Consider the following 17,252-nt stretch of genomic DNA (forward strand, 5'->3'; position numbering starts at 1 on the left):
CTTTTTGTGCCCCGTGACTGACTTCAGGAGGCAAAAGCTTGTAAGCACAAAAAAACGAACAAACAAGAAAAACAACCCCAGAAGGATATTTTGGTGCCAACCCTGCTGGTGCAGCTGCTAACATAACTGTTTTCCAACCAAAGTGCATTATCCCAAGCAGTGTGTCGTCACAGTTTACCCAGGAAGGCTTGTGCACAGAGAGCACGGTGTGGGGAGTGATTACCTTTGGCTGTATTGATTGGAGGTAGGTTTGCTAATTCTGCTTTGCCTCAATTTCTGCAACAATAACAAAGCCTTTCTGAAAGCCAGGCAGAGAGCTGATGTCATTGGAGCGACCCAGTCCCCGAGGAGAAATCCCACAGTACCTGACCAAAATAATATTGGAAGCACGGGCTTAGTGTTGCTGCCCACATCCCCCACTCAAAATGCCTCCGGGCTGTGTCCAGTCCCACTCCCCCATGCCTCCCCCATCCTTAGCCCTATGCTGGGAGCTACCAGAAGACTGAAGATCCTCCCTGCTCGCCCCAAGACACCCCCAGGCTGCAGAGGGTCATCTGGCAACAGCAGAGCAACTGCCCCATTGCTCAAAGGGGCCTTTCTGGAGGGCACGCTGGGCACAGAGGGCAATGACTGCCCCCAGCTGCCCTTTTGCAAAGCTCTCTGCCCTGGGGGGGTGCCAACCCAGGCAGATGGAGCAAGCATTTGTGAGAGACTGGTCTTCCCTTAAAGAAAAACAAACAAACAAAAAATCAACAACAAAACTAACTGCTTGCTGGTTCACACCACCTGAGTCCAAGAGGCCTGACGTAAACCGCATGAGGCAGTAAGTCTGAGCTCTTCCCAAGCTTGTTCAATAGCAGAAAGGGAAGATGCTCCTTTAAGAAACCCCTTTCCTTTCATTTGGGCTTTGCAAGCACTCATTCCTACGGCTGTCTGGTGACTGGGAACTGCATGCAAAGCCTGGGAAGCAGCAGGAAAAGCAATGCTGCATGACAGGCACTATCTGACCTTGGGGACTCGGGGGGGGGCAAAGCCTTTGTGGGGGACCTTTCAGCAGTAGGAAGGACAGTGGAAAAAGATGGGACGGTCTTAGAGGAGATCTTTTTCTGAGTCCTAGATGGGACAGTTGCAGTCTAATATTGCTCGCTTGAATTCGTGAGGGAGTGAAACAGGCCTTTGCTTTAAAGAAGAGAGGAAGAACTAGACTGTCTGTGTTTGCTCTGTAGCTCTGCAGGGGATGGGCTGAGCCTGTCCCTGCAGAGCACAACGCTGGGAGCAGGTTGTGGAGTCGAGGAAGACATTTGGAGGCCTGTCTCATCGCTGCTGCTGCTGCTGCTGCCTGGGCGGTCTGCGGCAGCTGCTCTTGCCCAGCTGCCCGGGTCCTTGCTCTGCGCCATGGCCACGGAGGTGAGGCGCTCTCTGGCGCAGGACTTCTCTCTCCCAAGGTGTTACAGCGCCTGGCACAAAGGGGCCTGGCTTTAACTACAGCCTCTTCAAGCAAAGGGAGGCAATGTTAACCCATTCTTCTTTTCTACTTTCCACCTGGCTTTTGAAGGTCTTCAGCTCCTCTGTGAGGGCTTAGACACAGTAATTCACCTCTCAGGGTGTCGGATCACTGTTTCAGTGCTTTTAAAATGCTATAGGTTTTACAGGGAGAAGCAAAGCCAGGGCAGCGAGGCCTTTTCAGGATTAAAACATTTCAACTTCTGTTTGTCCTTTCTAGTGAGCTGGTGTTAAGGGTTCCTTGCTGAGGTGCCTCACTCACATCAGGATGTGACCCTGTAGTGTTTTTGCACTTGAATGTTGAGGTGCAACTGCCTAGCGGCCCTTGAAACCACCATCTCTTATCTTGCCAAAAGAAGGATGGTGGGGGGAGGGGGGAGAAGAAGAAGTGGTATTTGAGGAAAAACAATGGGCGCGCTCTGGCCGTGGACACAATTTACCAAGGGAGCTACGTAAGCAAATGAAGACGGAATCTCAAGAGTCTGATTCTCAATTGCATTCAGCTCCCTTTGCACCACTGTGGAGATGGGATGCTCCCTTGCCAAGCGTGAACCCTAGGGGGAACCCTAGGGTTCAGCCCCATTGGGGGTGGGGTGGTATGAAGGGAACTGTGTGGAAGTGAGAATAAACCCTAGTGTTTGGAGGGGAGGGGGGGTTGTTCCTCCTCTGTGCTCAGTCCGGGCGTGTGATGGGTAGGGCTTGACTAGTTTCCTGTCAACGGGAGTGGAAAAGTACCTACTGAGTTGGAAGGAAACTCAACGAGGCTTTTGTGGACCATCTCCTTGACAAAGGAAAAGAACTCCGAATGGTGTTTCTGCGGTCTCTGGTAGCTGAACTGAAGAGCAGCTCGAAGGAGAAGCTCTTGATTCAGAGCAATGCAGCCCCAACCGTCTCTGTACAATATTGTCTGATCTGCTTTTTATGGGAAAAGCTACTTCATGACATGGAAATGCTCCAAGTTCATCAGGTTGTACCTTGAGGCAGCTTTTGCTGTGTTCTTTTCTGTTCATCTCTGACTTTCTCTGGCTGCTTTATTTTCATGCTCTTATCAAATTGTCAGCAGACAGATGTGCACAGCAGTTTCAAGAGGGGTGCCCCACAGAAAACCACTTCAAGAACTGCTGTTCCACTTGATCGCCGTTTCCTTTCACACCCTCTCATTTGTTTCATGGAAGTAGAATATATATAAAGTATGTTTGAATGTCTTACACTTGCTTGGAGAACCTTTCCCTCAGCCGACAACAGCATTGGTGAGGACCGGGACTAGAATGTGAGATGCGGGGGGAGGAGGGGGAAATCCTGTGAGCCCATCAGTGGATGAAACGTGACCCGTTGCCCATGCAGTGATTTAGGAGCAGGAATTCTTGCCAGCTCTTCTCCCAGTGATTATATATATATATATATATTTTTTTTTTTTTTTCTCCTGTTAATGGTAGAAGGATTTACAGGAGCACAGAGAAGAGCCTTCTCTCCAGCAGGCAATTGAAATGCTCGGTGACGGTGCCTTGATACATTGATGGTGTATCTTCTAGTCTGGTCACGAAGCAGTTTCACTGCCCGTTTATGCCACAATTTTTTGTTAGATTTAAAAGATGACCCAAGCGTTTCCCACGGCCGCGTAAGCCCTTGAATTGACACGAGGCTCAGTATGAGAGCACCTGGCCCCCATGATTTAAAAAAAAATCTTCCTGTATTATATGAAAACGAGGAGAAAAAAAAATGTTTTTCAACCTAAAATGTAGATGCTTCAATTACGTATTACTGCATTAAGTTCACTGAGAAACACGGGTGTGGCCCTTTCAATCAATATAGGTGGATATACCAGCAGTCTGATGTATACCATCAGCTGATGGCAAGAGGCTATGCAGAAATCCGAAGTGAGTGGAAATAATTTGCACTAATGGATTTTGTTTTGCTTTGCTTTGCCTTGCCAGAATGTCATAAACCAGCTACTCTTTCTCTGTGATTGAATCAGTGACGGTTTCCTTTGTAAGCATTGCTGGCTGCTTTTCTTGAAATGAGGTTGAGATGCAAAGTGAACTAGCTGCAAATTACTTTGAACGTTTACATGGGCCTACCCAGACTAGGAAAGTGAATGAGGTTAGTCTATAATTGGCTGCAACAGTAATAGCTTTATTTGTTTTTCTAGATGTTAAAAGAGAAAGTCCTGAGCAATAACTGAAAACTGCTCTAAAGAAATCATCTGTGGAAACGTTCATCCAGAGAGCCCATGTTCTGTTTCAGCCAAGACAGAGGTGCACACCCAGCCAATGGGGTGGAACTTCTCCATAGGTAAGATGGGAACGTTACATATTTCCACTTTAAATCTTCGCTTTGATTAAGGCTTTCTTACAGGGCCTTTCTTCATGTTCTACAACTGAGACCGCAGAGATGTCGAAACTGCCTCTGCCAACAGGTTGGGCACTTGGATAGGGATTACACAGGGAGAACTGGAAGTGCGAGGGTGTTTTTCCTCTCTCCTCTCATCTTCTTTGGAGTCCTTTGAGAAGTGGGACACAGCGCTTTGCAGGAGTGGAAAAGGAAAGCTGGAAAGTGTTCTCCTGCCAATTTCAAAACAGTACAGGATGTTATTAGCCGTCTGCAAATCTTCTCCCCCACCCCAATAAATTAACTCACAAGTTGCGTGCTGCAAGGAAAATACTTCATGACGTCCCTCTAGTTCTGTGTATATGCCTGAATGCTTTAATTTTATGGTTGGAGCACATACCCTAGCTGACTGCATTTCCCTCGGCAAACCACAAGGCTCTGGTTAGCTCTCACCTCAGTTACTAATAAGCAGGACTCAGTGTAGCACTGATCCTATTCACCTGACACTGAAGCTTGATCTTACTCCTCTGATATTCTAGGATTCTCCCCTGTGCTCTACAACACGGAAGCCCTTGGCTTTTTGGCCAGATGCATACTGCTCATAGATGGATTCATTTCTTTTTTCATATCTTCTATTAGAAAATATTCTTAGAAAAACTCCTTTGAGAGTCTGCACGGTTACCCCTCAGTTAGGGATTTGAGAAGACGACAGTCGGGATAGTAGCTGGTAACTTCTCAGCTGCATATTGCTGCCCTTGCAGCCTAAACCTTTCCCCCCCCCTCCCAGCGCTCCTTCCTTCCTCCCTCCCTCCCCCCCCACCCCCGCCGCTCTTTTCCCCTCTCTGAATAGCTCATACTTGCCAGTTAGCTTAGTCAAGATTTCAGCAAGAGCTACTCTCGTGAGCCTGTGGAAACTCCCCTGCCCTACAGATGGCAGTGGGCCCTCAGCTTCCGCTCCCATTCCTCCGAGGTGAAAAAGGCAGCTGGTAATGGGACTCCTGATGATGGGAAATGAATGGCTCTTTCGTGGAGCAGATCTCTAGCAGTGACTCTTTGGAAAGGAAACAGGTTCCTCGGCTGCTGAGCTGCAGAGGTTTTTCCTCCCTGAAATTATTCCAGAGAGGCAGCCGTGCAGGTAGCGATTAGATGGCAGCTTGGAATTTGCCTGGAGTCTTCCTGTCTCTCTCTTCCTCTCTCTTCTTTCTCTCTTCTCTCTTATCTCCTTCTCTCTTTCCCTCTCTCTCTAGCTCTTTCTCTTGCCTCCCTCTCTCCCTCTTTCTCCCTTTCATTCTTTCTTTGTTCCTCCCTAGCCCTAGCCCTCTGGCATGCCCCTAGCAGCCCCACTCCACAGGGGGCTCGATGTTTTCTCTCTCTCCTAACCCCAAGCCTAGCCCTAATCTCAGGCGGGGCCTGAACCTGAGCCCACCAGGCCTGTTCTTGGCCTGAACAAAACAGGTGCGCTGGGAGCAGTGTTGGTGCAGCTGGGCATTTCCTTTGGCATGCCCCTAGCAGCCCCACTCCACGCGGGGCTCGACGCTTTCTCTCTCCCCTGACCCTAAGCCTAGCCCTAACCTGGACTCCTTTCCCCCGCTGCAGAGGTCCCCGAGCAGAGGTGCCGCTCGTCTGGAGTCCCCCCAAGGAAAATGCAGGTGATGCTCACCACGCGCTGGGCTGCCGCTGCAGCCGGATAGACAGTCCTGTGGCCACGGCCCCCATCTGCTGCCCCTTCCTGGGCAGGGCAGCTGCCGCTCACCCGCAAGGTCCTGCGGCTGCTTTTGTTTCTCCAAGGTGAGACTCGGGGAGCTGCTTCGCATCACAGCGATTTCACCAGGTTGGCAAAGGCTGCAAGAAGCAATAGGCTGCTTGGCAATACTCTCCATGGTTCCTTTGCTCTGGGTCTCTCTGTTCCTCTCTCTCTCTCTTCTTCCTCTCTTTTCTCTCTCTCTCTCCTTCTGTCTTTCCCTCTCTCTCTAGCTCTTTCTCTGGCCTCTCTTTTCTCCCTTTCATTCTTTCCTTTCTTCACTTTTCTCCTCTCTCTTCTTCTCTGTTCTTTCTCTTTCTCTCTCCTCTCTCTCTCTCTCGTTCTTTTTCTTCTTTTTCTCTCTCTCCCTCTCTCCTTTCCCTTCCCCTTCCTCTGTCCCTCTCTTTTTCTCCCCCAGCGCCTGGGCCGCCATGGGGGCGCCGAGCGAGGCAGGGAGGGAGAGAGGGGGCGGACAGCGGCCACGAAGGACCAAACTGCACTCTCTGCACGCCTGTGGCAGCCCATGCATGCGCCCTGGCGCCCATCCCACCCCCGGCCCCGCCCCCACCACCACCTGTGTCACGAGCATCCACTGCAACTGCCGCCAGCTGCGCACATGGGCCTCAGCTCACCTCCGCTGAGCTGCAACAACACCGCAGGGAGGCACCGTGGGTGCTCGGCCACCGTTTCCCCTGCGGCCCTCGGTGCTCTGTGGCGCCGGACTGGGGGCAGCTTTCCCGGCCAGGAGCCTGGGGACCACACAAGTCCCCTCTCCCCGTGCCCCCTGGCTTTCGGTGCCAGCGTCCTCGGCCTGGCACCCGCGGGGCCTCTGGACAGCTCCCCAGCCCACAGGGCAGGAGCTCAGTCACCGTCACCCTACCTCCCCACAAGAACGCCAGGTCCCACCGCTGGAGCCGCTCAGCTGGCGCCATGTCCAGGAGGATGCCTGGCACATGAGAAAACGCAGCCATCAGCGCACAGCCCTGGCCCCAAAACCAACCTCAGCCCCGAGGCCCAACCCTGACCCGGGGGACACAGCCAGGAGCAGCATGAGAGCCCGGCGCTGTCTCTCACCCAGGACGGTGATGGCTTCCGCCTGCGGTGCCTGGTAGCTCCCCATGCAGCAGCTCCGGGCTGTGCTGCAGAGCGTCTCCAGCAGCGCGGGGCAGTCTTGGGCCTAGGGCAAAGCAAGGACACAGGTACTCGTCTCCGGCTGCAAATGCCCCTCCGCCAACCTGTGGCCAGGCACCTAGGTGGCCCTGCGGTGCAGGAGCCAGGGTATGGCCGCCCACAGGGCCGCGGGCCGCGTTGCAGCGCTCGCTCACCAGGTGACCGCAGACCTTGTCCTGCAGCTCAGCCACGCTCAGCCCGGCACCTGCAGCGATGCGTTGCTGCACCCTCTTTGACCCCAGAAACGGGGCACACTGGTGCAGAGCGACCTTGCACGCCTGAAAAAGAGCATCGGGCCCTGTCATCACAAGGATGCTGCACACCTGCCCAGGGCGCCGATGGAGAAACTTTGCTGCCACGGTGACAGTGAGGGCCTGTGGAGATGCTGGCAGCCCTGCACGGGTGGTAGTGGCACCGCAGCTCTGCCAGCGCCGCAGGGCTTTCTGCAGCTCCACAAGGAGCCCCGGGAGCTCTTACACTGGAGACGGCTGGGGCTGGGCCCCGGAGGTGCAGCACGAGGCTGGGAAATGCCTCCTCCACTTCTCTGCTGAAAAAGGACCTCCTCCCCTCCTCCCCAAGGCAGACGAGGCCAGGGTGCCGTAGAGGGCAAAGGCTGAGAAGCGCAGGACCTCTTCCTCCTGTGACCAGTAAAACCCATCTGGCAGGCCGCTAACGCGGGCACCGCGTACAAACTGCTCTGCACCAGTGGGGCGCTGCCTGTGGGGGGCGGAGGCCCCAGGACGGCTCTCGCCTGCCCAACAGGAGAACGAGCGGCTTCACTTACCGCCCCCAGGAACGCCCGGGTGGACCTGGAGATGTCTGCCAGGGCAGAGCCCATGGCCCTCGTCTTCAGCCGCCCCAGTACCTTCGTCAGTGCCAGCAGGCACTCGGCAGCCACCTCCGTGCTGGCCGCGTCCTCCAGGCCCCTGCACAGCACCTCCATCACGGCCGCCCTGTGCCTCCGCAGCTGCAGAGCGACAGGTGCACAAGCTGCTCACTATCCCTGCCTCCCACCGCTGCCCTTCACCATGGCGCCAAGGGCTGCACTTGCTCGAGCAAGCCCAGAGCAACCCCCTGCCTGAGGAGCCCCGCTTTGCATCCACTTTCCCCTTTGCTACCCTGCTGACATCAGAGCGAGGAGCGCGGCCTTAGTACAGCCCCACGTCTGCCTCTGCTCGTCTCTCCAGGCTCCGCAAGCCCCGCACACCTCTCCACTGGCACCTCTTGAGTTCGGACTGTGCTCAGAGCGCAGAAAAGGCCGTCTCACCTTTGTGGGTGCTCCACTGGCCATGTTGCCCACGCCTCTCATGGCCATTTGCCGCACGGTGTTGATGGGGTCACGTGATCTTTCTAGTAGGGCCTTCAGCAGGGGCTTCAGGAGCTTCGTCTTCTCCACCAGATGGTCCTTCACCAGCTGCAATAAAGCCACGGGTCCACTAGCATCAGGACGCGATTCACGCTGGGCAAGACGCAGGAACCGCTCTGAGCCCGCCCCGCCCAGCCTGCTGCCTCACCTCAGCAAAGAAAGCCGTGGCCGTGAGCCGCAGGTTTGCTGAGGGTGAACCCAGCCACGGGAAGAGGCTCTGCACCAGGCGCTGCGGGACGAGCTCCGCGCGGAGCAGCACACTGCGCACAAAGCACGAGCAGGCTCGTGACACACAGTCCCACAGGACGGCCACGGGCCGCGACTCCCAAATTTACCTGCTCCGATGCAGATGCTGCTCTGCACCTCAGCAGAGCTCCCGGGCATGAAGGAAGGTCCCAGCAGCCCTTTCCCTGGGCATAGCCCCCGCGACAGGGCAGGACACATCGTGGGGGCTCTCACCTCGCCAGGAGACACACGCCGGCGGTGTGAGCCTGGGGGTCTGCCAGGGACACCCACACTCCCTGCTCCCGGAGCAGCCGCAGCCAGCGCTCCTCCAGGCACCTCGCCAGCACCAGCTCTAACGCCTCCACAAAAAGCCTGCTGGAAAAAAACCCCAAAGAAATCTCCAGGCACAGAAGTTTGGGGGCAGATTTCTCTTTGGCAGAGCTAAAGCAGCTCAGCCACTTGGGGAGCTGTTCGTTCGCTCATCCTAAACTCCACCGAGGGACAGGCAAAGTACTCCTGAAATGACTCTTCGCAGTCTTCAAGTCTCAAGCTAACTTAAAAACTGGCATTTTTGCCCTTTGTCCTGCCCCTAACCCACAGACGGCAGGAGAAAACCCAGGGTCCCTGGGCTGACTCCACGCCAGGTGCCCAAGGCACTCCCCAAGTGCTCTGCTAAGCAGCACTTTGGGGAGAGTGCCTTGTAGGTGGCACACAGCACCGATTTGCTCCTGCCGTTGCACAGCAGGAGCGTGGGCAGAGCATGGTGCTATGGGGAACCCCGCGACGGCCCCCCCCAGTTGGCAACACAGAGTTTATGGGCAGGAACGGCCCATGCCCACGCCATGTGCGGCGAAATGCCCAGGTGCACTGCCCTGCAACGACCGGTCCTGCCTCCCCGCGGAGGCAGCCCAGGGCCACTGGGACAGTCGGGTGCGCCTGCAGGCCACAAACCACATGAGCAGAGACCTGGGGCACAGGCCAACCCCTGCCCCTGCTGCTCCTCACCTGCCCGGCGTGTCGTCGCTCCCCAGCTCCCCAAGAGACAGTGTCATTTCTTCCCCCAGCGTCTCGCTGACCTGCCCCAGGAGGCTGGGAAGCAGGGAGGGAAGCAGGCGCTGGACCAGCGTCTCGTTCCGTAGGACTGACACCACCTCGAAGAGGCTGCAGGTGATCTACAGAGAAAGTCAACCAAGAACCACCTGGTAAAAAACAAGGGCTTTTCCCACCCTCCACGTCCCCCCGCTGGCCTGGGAGGCTTTTTGTCTCCAATTGTCACTGCGGCGACAGCCTTGCGGCCCGGCAGCAGCAAACTGTCCTGGCTCCCCACACTGCTATTGCTGCCACTGCCCCAGCACCCCGCCAGGCTCCATGGGTGCTCGCAAAGGGCATGAAACTCCCTTGCGCTGAAGCACGAGTTGGAAAGCAGACGCGAAGCAGCACAAATGCAACTGCTGCTGACCATACCGTGTGAGGCTCCAGGGCAGCCTGGCTGCTGCCCAGCTCCTGAGTGCAGCAGTTGCTCCCATGGCTGCTCTTTCCAGCTGCCCTTAATTTTTCAGTTAAGTGCACCAAGATGTGGCATCCCAGGGCACTTCTCCCCAGGCTCCTCCACAGCTCCACCGTGTCACTGCAAGGGAACAGACGCTCGCCCATGAGCCCCTAGCTAGCCTCGGGCACCTGCAACAGCCTCACGAGAGGCCAAAGGCTCTCCTTGTCTGCAACGGGGCTGGCCATGCCCAGCTCGGGACAGAGACACGAGCCCACGATGCTGCAGCGCTCAGCCTTTCCCCGGGGAAGAACCACCTGCTCCCTCCCAGGACCCCCCAGGCAGGCACGCCCTGGGGCTGGCTCTGACTGCAGAGGGAAGGGCGAGGGTACAGACCTGTCCGTGGGCAGGCGCTTCTGGAGGAGGCTGTCGAGCACCGGCTGTTGGTGAGAGCGGGCCAGGAGGAACATTGCCCGCAGCGCGAACCCCCTGGGCGTGCTCTGCCGCGTGCTCCACAGGCAGGGGGAAAGGATGGTCACGATTTTGGGCACCTGAAAGCAGGAAGGCAAGAAAGAATGGCTCGGTGTGGCCTTTCCCCATCCTTCTTCAGGGCCAACAGCCAGCAACAGAGAGCAGCCACAGGCAAATGGAAAAAAACGCCGCTCTCTGGGAGATTTGCTCTCTGCACTCCCCCAGAAAGGTGAGCATCCACTGCCCAGCGGCCCACGCACACACAGGCCTGCCACACAGCAAGCTCTCCAAAATGGTACTCGTGAAGTCTGTGGCCTGGGCTGGGGGGAAATATTTGCAAACAAGCTGGGGAGAAATCAGAAACAGAGGAGACCACGTCACAGGTTGCTCGGATGCAAAATTCGCGTCCTGACAGCAGCGCTCTCATGTACATGCACATGCACACACACACACACCATGGCCCCCTCCCCACTTTTCGGGGGCCAGTTACCTTCGCAGTGTTGGCGGAGGTCACGAGCAGAGACTCCGAGCTGATGGTGTTGAGCCTCTCACGCAGGCACCTGATCTCGTTGGGCCAGGGCGCCACGTCTGTGGTCTTGGCTGGAGCTGGGAGAAAGGAGAGTCACATTCATGGGGAGCGAACCTCCGGCCCCGCATGCGGATAAAGGAGGACCTGGGAGCGTGGCAAAGGCCACGGCGAAGGCAGGGCCCCCCCCGAACGCGGCGCAGCAGGTTTGCTAGCCAGGCGAGTGGCCGGCTGCAGAGGAGGACGGTCCCTGGCGCTGGGGACACGATGTCCTGCCCTCAGACAGCAGCAGGGGACGGCCCTGCCTGCTCTCCTCACCTCCTATTTGGAGCAGGCGGCCGAGGCAGGTCGCTGCCCACCAGCGGGACGTGGCTGACGCATCGCACGTCAAAGGCCCCAGCAGTCCCACCAGGGAGCCGAACTGCTCGCACGCATGGCCTCGCTGCAGGAGCAAGAGGCAGGCAAAAAGGTCACCGGCAGCCCCCACAGCTGCTCGCCCTCTCCCGGCCATGCTGCCCCTGAGCTGTGGCCGGGAGGGGGGCAAATGAGGGGCTGCCCTGCAGCCCCGGGAGACCCACAACCCGGCACCTGCCCGGGCAGAGCTCCCTGCACGTGGGGTCCCTGCTCACCCTGTGCTCGCATCGCTCTTCATAAGCACCCAGCAGCTGGACGCAGACCTGCAGGGCCCTCTCCCGCTCGCATGCGTGGGCCGAGGTGAGCCAGCGCCGCAGGACCTGGGCACGGGTGGACCCGTCTCACCACAGGCGTCTTTCCCGCCAGGGCCCCCCTCTAGCCCCTCCCTTCCCAGCCTTGCCGCCTCCACAGCCCCAATCTCTCCGGGGGCCCCGGCCCCAGGCGAGGAGCCCTTCCCCGCGGGGCCTTACCCGCTCCAGGCTCTCGCTGTGGGCACCATTGACTTGTGTAGCACCCTTTGCTCACAGCTGCTCCTGGGGAGAAATTCTGGCTCACCTAGGAGGCTCTGCAGGACACTTTGAGCTGCCTGCAAGCAAGCTGCTGCCGTTGGGAAAAGCTTGGATGCCAAATTAGGCCAAGGGGGCCTGAACCTAGGACCATTTGCCTATTCGCCAAAGGGGGGCATTGCACCTAGTCACAGGGAAGCTCTCCTCCTCGGACCAGCCCCACGGGCAAGGATCCCCACAGCTCTGCTCCACTCTGGCAGTGGCAACACTTTCCCCGCCACCCCGGGGATACTCACCTGCACCATGTCCTTGAAGCAGACAGGGGCTGGCTCTGCCTGGAGAAGGGTTGCCATGAGTTGGCCCAGTGCTCGCAGGGACGGCGCATGCACACCCTGACACCAGAAAGGGGGACTGAGGCTGGGCACCCCACACAGACACCAACACAGCCAGTGGCTGCCAGAATGCGGGGAGCCTGGAGCTGCACCCCCACCGAGGGGCGGCCGAGAAGGGCCAGCGGGTACCGGTGCGCACGGAGCAGCTGCCGCTGTCTCCCCTTCCTCATCCATCTGCTCCGGGTGATGAAGGCAAATGACGCCCTGGAAGCACTGAGCCAGGAGGCTGCAGTTTTCCTCCCTCCTCAGATGGGGCTTCACCTTGCTGTCAGGAGAAAAAAGGGAGAGGAGACAGAGAGCAGGCTTACTAGCACTCTCCAGAGCGAGTCAAAGGACAACTGGCTTTGTCCTGATTGACAGCCCCAAATCCAATGCCCACAGCCCCAGCCCAGCCCAACCAGTTGGGCTGGGACACGCAGCGACTCCCACAGCCCCGGGGACAGACCCTACCTCAACTGCTCGATGGCCACGATGGCCCGGGGGCACACCGGCGACTCCTGCGGCTCCTCCTGAATCACCTCCCGCAAGTTACAGAGGAGACATGCGCAAAGTGGGCAGTGGGCAGGGGCACAGGAGAGCCCTCCCACCTGCCCCAGCCACAGGCTCTTCTGCCAGACCCTGCAGACACCAGCCCCACCACCTCTGCAGCTCCCACAAAGGTCCCGCAGGACGAGACGGCGGCTCGCCAGCACCCAGACACACCGCACCATCCCCCCTGCCATGGCCTCATGCGCCAGCACCCAAGTGCCCCGCCACCCGGGGATGGGGCTCAGGGAGCTCGGGAGCTCACGCGCTGCCCCAGGAGACCATCCCGCCTCTGGGCAAACCCACCCCACGGCAGAGCCCACAGCTCCTCTGCGCGACGGCCCTGGCTCCGGGCACTCACCAGCAGGGTCTGCAGCAGCTCCCGCTTGCGGCAGAGCTCAAACCTGGGGCAGGCGCCCACAGCCCCGATGGCGAGGCTGATCTCAGTGACGCTCTGCACCAGGGAGAGCTTCAGCTGTGCGTCCTTGATCCCAGGGGAGGAAAACATGCTTTGAGCTCTGCAAAGGGCCGAGGGCAGAAAGCAGCGGGGCTGGGGAGAATCTGCCTCCAAGCACATCGCTGGGAGACCGCACCCTCCGGGAGCCTAGCGGACCCCAGCTTGGCACCTGCACCCCAGGAGGGAAACCTCCTCTCCCCTCCTGGGAAAGAGCCTCCCACGGGGAGGGAATCAGCTGCCCTGGCTGCCGGACAGAAAGACCCCTGCGGACCCTGGCCCAGGGGAGCAGGGCGAGCAGCGCCGGCACAGCTGCGACGGGAGAGGCGCGCACAGGAAGGGCGAGGCAAGGCCGGAGCTGGTGTCACCTGGGTGGCTTTGCCCTGCGCCCCGAGCACCCACCTGGCAGCCCTCTTGGTAGAGCCACAGGACGTTCCCCACGATGTCTCTCCTGACATGGGCCAGCAGCTGCTCCCTGGGGGCGCGCAGTGCCATCCTGCTGTAGACCACCATGAGCGCAGCACGAGCAGCGCGGGTCCTCACCAAGTTGCTCTGCTGGAGGTTTGCCAGAGAAGCACCGAGTCATCAGCCCACGGCCCCAGCTGTGCCCGGGACTCCACGCACTCCCAAGGTGGGAGTTGCCCCGCATCCGACCGGCGGTTCGTCTCCCCATGCACCTCCAGCAGCTCCCCGCAATGAGCCCCCAGGCCCTTTACCTTCTGGTGTTTCAAAGTGCCCATGAACGCCTTCACCGAGGACAAGGCCAGCTGGAAGTGGCTCTCGGCACAGCGGGACACAACTGAAATCATTCCCTGCAATGCAGCAGAAACAGGGAGTCGCTCCAGCCCCAACGCTGAGCCCTGGCCAGCTCCACCAGGACCTTTCCCACGGGAAACAGCAGTGAGCAGAAAACCAGCAAGGGCTGGAGCAGGCCACACGGAGCCCCTCTGCCCTGGGGACAAGCCGAGGACACGCGGGAAGGCAGGGCGACACAAGGAAACCTCACCTGTGCCTCCCACAGCTCCAGGTAGTTGGCTTCTTTTAGATATTTCTGTGTCTGCTCTTGCACGTGGCTGAGGCACCCACAAGCTGCCAGGGCTGTGCCAAGAGCCTTGTACAGGAAGCACTGCAAGAGAAGAGGCCGAGCCCTGGCTGTGCGGACAGCCTGACCTGGCAGGAGAGGGCCAGGCCACGGCACACCCTCCCGTGCTGGGACCTGCCAAGACGCCTGCAGTACCAGCCCCAACAGCAGCCAGCGAACTGGCCACCAGCTGGCCACTGGCGGCCCCGCCACCAGCTCAGCACGGGGGGGAAGTGCCTTTTTGGGAAAGAGAGTGGGCAGCAGGAAAACCAGCCCGCAGGGCAGAGCGCCACTGCCAGCCCTCACCCCAGGCTGAGCCTCCCAGGGCTCTGCTGTCGCAGTCCTCGGGCGCACGAGCGAGCAGCAGCGACGCCGCACAGGGAACAAACCTTCTCCCAGGACAGGCGGGGAGAGCTGCTCAGCTGCCGGCTCAGCTCCTGGCTCAGGCCCACAGTCCAGGCCTCATTCTCAATGAGCTCCAGCGATGGTTGCAGGAACTAGGGCGAAGCAGGAGATGAAGCAAACGCTCCCCTGCCCTTTGCCGAGGCCTTTGCACATCCAAATGGCCCTGGAGACTGTCGGGGCGGAGCTCCCCCTCATGGCAATCTGTCTCCCCTCCCCCCTCCCCCAACCACCCCTCCTGCAACCTGCCTCTCGCTCTTCCCCAAAAGTGCCACTCGAGCCCCCTGGGCTCGGCACATGCCAGAAGCAGGTGGTGCCACGGTGCAGGGCTGCTCCGGAGGCCTCTGCCCCGGTCTCTGGCTGCATTTGTGCTCAGCTATGCCCAACGCGCCGAGAGCGGCTCCTCTGAGCGCGCAGCACCCATGGCTGGGGCAGGCGCAGGCTGCTCGGGAAGCGCCCGTGCCATTCAGTGCCCAAACAGGGAGCCCCCAGGTTCCTCCCACCCACTTTTCCTGTCCCCTCATTTGCCCCATCCAGCTGGGGCCCCACAGGGACACTGTACCTTAAGCAGAAGGCTCTCCCACTCGGCCACGTGCAGGGAGCTTGCGGTTGTTCCTGCAAAGCCAGAGGAAGCAAAAGCCCTCGCCGTTATTCCAGCGGGCTCCACAGCAGAGCCCAGGGGTGGTCTTTGCCGTCCAAAGCCCCACAGCCTCAGGCCAGCGGGCTGACAAGTGCTGGCAAACCCGGGACCGTTCCCCTCCACCAGGCTGGGGAGCTGAAGGCATTTTCCTGCCCCTCCGCCCCCCCAGCCTCTCCCACCTGCCAACACTTTACCTGCCAGGTGCTGCAGCAGCAGGGGGATCTCTGCGGCCCACTTTGCTCCCACGGCTCCATGGATCGTGCTGGGGAGCGCCTGCAGCAGCTGCGGGGCCGCCGCTCCACGGCCACCGCTCGCGTGCGGAGACACCGCCGCCACCACCTAGGCCAGGGCAGGAGAGAGACGGGCTCGCGCCTGCCCCAAGAGCCGCAGCTGGCAGCAGGCAGCCGATGTCTTCGCCTGGGCACTGCTGTCCCCCAGGAGAAGCAGGAGCCCCCAACAGGCAGGGGAGGCTCAGGCACCCTCCGACAGCTCCTGCCTCCTCCCGGGGTGCCGGCACTGGCCTTGGCACCATCTCTCCTGGCCTCTCCCCTCAGCCCGGCCACAAAAGCTCTTTCCCCGGGGACCAGCTACTCACCAGCAGGCGAGCCAGCAGGGCCTGGGGAGCCGGCAGAGGGGCTGCGGGCAGAAAGAAAGGCTGTGTGAGACGCCCAGCCCTGCCGGACCTTGCCCACGCCATGTCCCACGTCCCACACCCCCACGCGGGGCTGCAGGGGACCCCGGCCGCGCCACCTCCACACCGGCCCTGCTGGGCTCCCGTGGCTGAACGGCTGCCGACGAAGGCAGCTCCGGCATGGCAGGAACCAGCCCCTGGACCCCCAGTGAGAGCAGGCTGAGCCCACGCAGGGGGTGCCAGGGACACGCACCGCCCTAATACCACCCAGCCTGGCACAGCGCACCAGGACTTTCTGCTCCCTACCTTGCTCCACAGGCTCCAGGGCCTCGGACGCCACCTCCTCTTCCTCACGCTCTGCGCTCTCCTGTCTCTCGGCCAGGGCACACAGGCAGCGGCAGAGCGGGACCAGCATGCCAGCGTGCTGGGCTGGCACCACATGCCGCAGCAGCCTCGGCCACAGGAGCTGCAGGCAAGAAGCAGGCCGTTGGGCATGCCGGCATTTCTGCCGCTCCCTCCCACTTCCCCTGGCATGGCTGCTCCTCCGGCACCGGCCCAGCCCCTCGGCCTCGGGTCTTTCCTAGCTCAGGAGCTCCGCTCTCGCCCTGGCTTCCTCCTCCACCTTCTCTCCCTCTCGCCCACCCTGCTTCACACCCCTTTCGCCTTCCCTTTGGCTGCCCGGTTGGGGAGAGCTGCCGGCACAGCTCCCCCAGGGGCAGGTCACCCCCCACGGCAAAGGCGCACAGGATCCCTATGGCCCCACCAGCCCCTACATCTCATGTATGGGACGCAGCCAAGACGCGTGCCCAGCGGGGCTTGCGTCAGCCGCAGCACGTGCTGAACGAGCAAGTCTGGCCCCAGAGCGAAACCCCAGCTCTTCGCTGCTGCTTTAATGGCTAAGATGGGGGGTCCCAGCGCACACAGGGAAGCCTCGGGCACGCCCAACCCCACCACTCATGCAGCGCACGCACGGAAAGGACGGGCGCGTTGGCGTGAGTCATGCGCGCTCCGCAGCGTGGCAGGGGAGAGGTTCGGGCCACGGGGAAGGCGAGCAAAAGCATCCCCAGGCAAGAAGCAGCGGCAGGCGGAGGACAACTCACTTTGGCCACCCCTCCGGCAGAGACGTCCAGCGTGCCCAGCACGTGCCCGCACAGTCGCTGAACAGCCCTTTCTTCCCGGGCTTCCACTGCACAGAGGCTTCCCCGACGCCTGCGAGACAGAGGTGGGAAACACCCGTCACTGCCCCTTCCCAGGCCCCGCGGTGCCCGGTGAATGCAAGGCCACGCCAGTGCTGCGGAGGATCTGCTGCGCCCGGCTCCCCGCTGCCAGCGACACCCACGGCAGCGCGGCACAGCCGGGACGCGGAAAGCAGCCTGGGCGTCGCGCTCTGC

The 17,252-nt window shown here is 59.9% G+C and overlaps 2 protein-coding genes and 1 long non-coding RNA gene across 6 annotated transcripts; all 3 read right to left on the reverse strand.

The window, feature by feature from the left end:
• Nucleotides 1-7,579: 7,579 nt before the first annotated feature.
• LOC138068464 (maestro heat-like repeat-containing protein family member 2B) lies at nucleotides 7,580-12,865 on the reverse strand. 4 transcript variants are annotated; one of them, XR_011143288.1, is made up of 10 exons: nucleotides 12,579-12,865; nucleotides 12,033-12,393; nucleotides 11,446-11,550; nucleotides 11,135-11,258; nucleotides 10,781-10,896; nucleotides 10,216-10,370; nucleotides 9,798-9,960; nucleotides 9,339-9,505; nucleotides 8,010-8,708; nucleotides 7,580-7,709 (listed from the first exon to the last, which is right to left on the reverse strand). XR_011143288.1 is itself a non-coding variant. In XM_068955990.1 (10 exons), the coding sequence occupies exons 1-10, from the start codon at nucleotides 12,848-12,850 to the stop codon at nucleotides 8,564-8,566; spliced, it is 1,479 nt and encodes a 492-aa protein (XP_068812091.1). In that variant the 5' UTR covers nucleotides 12,851-12,865; the 3' UTR covers nucleotides 7,580-8,563. The 4 variants fall into 4 exon arrangements, 3 of the variants coding, with proteins under 3 accessions (XP_068812091.1, XP_068812090.1, XP_068812089.1); XM_068955990.1 differs by having other exon boundaries at nucleotides 7,580-8,708; nucleotides 12,033-12,128; nucleotides 12,258-12,393; XM_068955989.1 differs by having other exon boundaries at nucleotides 7,580-8,705.
• On the reverse strand, nucleotides 12,865-15,558 carry LOC138068465 (maestro heat-like repeat-containing protein family member 2B). Its single transcript, XM_068955991.1, has 7 exons — nucleotides 15,425-15,558; nucleotides 15,153-15,205; nucleotides 14,578-14,685; nucleotides 14,114-14,233; nucleotides 13,824-13,919; nucleotides 13,510-13,662; nucleotides 12,865-13,137 (listed from the first exon to the last, which is right to left on the reverse strand). The coding sequence occupies exons 5-7, from the start codon at nucleotides 13,914-13,916 to the stop codon at nucleotides 12,898-12,900; spliced, it is 486 nt and encodes a 161-aa protein (XP_068812092.1). The 5' UTR covers nucleotides 13,917-13,919; nucleotides 14,114-14,233; nucleotides 14,578-14,685; nucleotides 15,153-15,205; nucleotides 15,425-15,558; the 3' UTR covers nucleotides 12,865-12,897.
• Nucleotides 15,559-15,606: 48 nt separating this feature from the next.
• LOC138068466 (uncharacterized) lies at nucleotides 15,607-17,252 on the reverse strand. The gene is made up of 3 exons (XR_011143289.1): nucleotides 16,962-17,252; nucleotides 16,168-16,327; nucleotides 15,607-15,866 (listed from the first exon to the last, which is right to left on the reverse strand). It is a non-coding gene; the product is annotated as an uncharacterized lncRNA (long non-coding RNA).

Source organism: Struthio camelus, chromosome 10 (assembly GCF_040807025.1).
Source record: "Struthio camelus isolate bStrCam1 chromosome 10, bStrCam1.hap1, whole genome shotgun sequence".
In the NCBI taxonomy this organism is placed as follows: Eukaryota; Metazoa; Chordata; class Aves; order Struthioniformes; family Struthionidae; genus Struthio; species Struthio camelus.

What these genes read in the sequence shown, in the direction of transcription:
- LOC138068464 (XM_068955988.1), bottom strand. Translation starts at nt 12,850, where the DNA reads ATGGCAGGGGGGATGGTGCGGTGTGTCTGGGTGCTGGCGAGCCGCCGT. An exon ending in AAGCGCCTGCCCACGGACAG is followed by an intron (nt 9,961 to 10,215) that starts GTCTGTACCCTC and finishes GTTCCCTTGCAG; the next exon opens with TGACACGGTGGAGCTGTGGA. An exon ending in AGCGACGACACGCCGGGCAG is followed by an intron (nt 8,709 to 9,338) that starts GTGAGGAGCAGC and finishes GTTTTTTTCCAG; the next exon opens with CAGGCTTTTTGTGGAGGCGT.
- LOC138068465 (XM_068955991.1), bottom strand. Translation starts at nt 13,916, where the DNA reads ATGATTTCAGTTGTGTCCCGCTGTGCCGAGAGCCACTTCCAGCTGGCC. An exon ending in GCACTTTGAAACACCAGAAG is followed by an intron (nt 13,663 to 13,823) that starts GTAAAGGGCCTG and finishes GCAAACCTCCAG; the next exon opens with CAGAGCAACTTGGTGAGGAC. An exon ending in TCTACCAAGAGGGCTGCCAG is followed by an intron (nt 13,138 to 13,509) that starts GTGGGTGCTCGG and finishes CCTGGGATCAAG; the next exon opens with GACGCACAGCTGAAGCTCTC.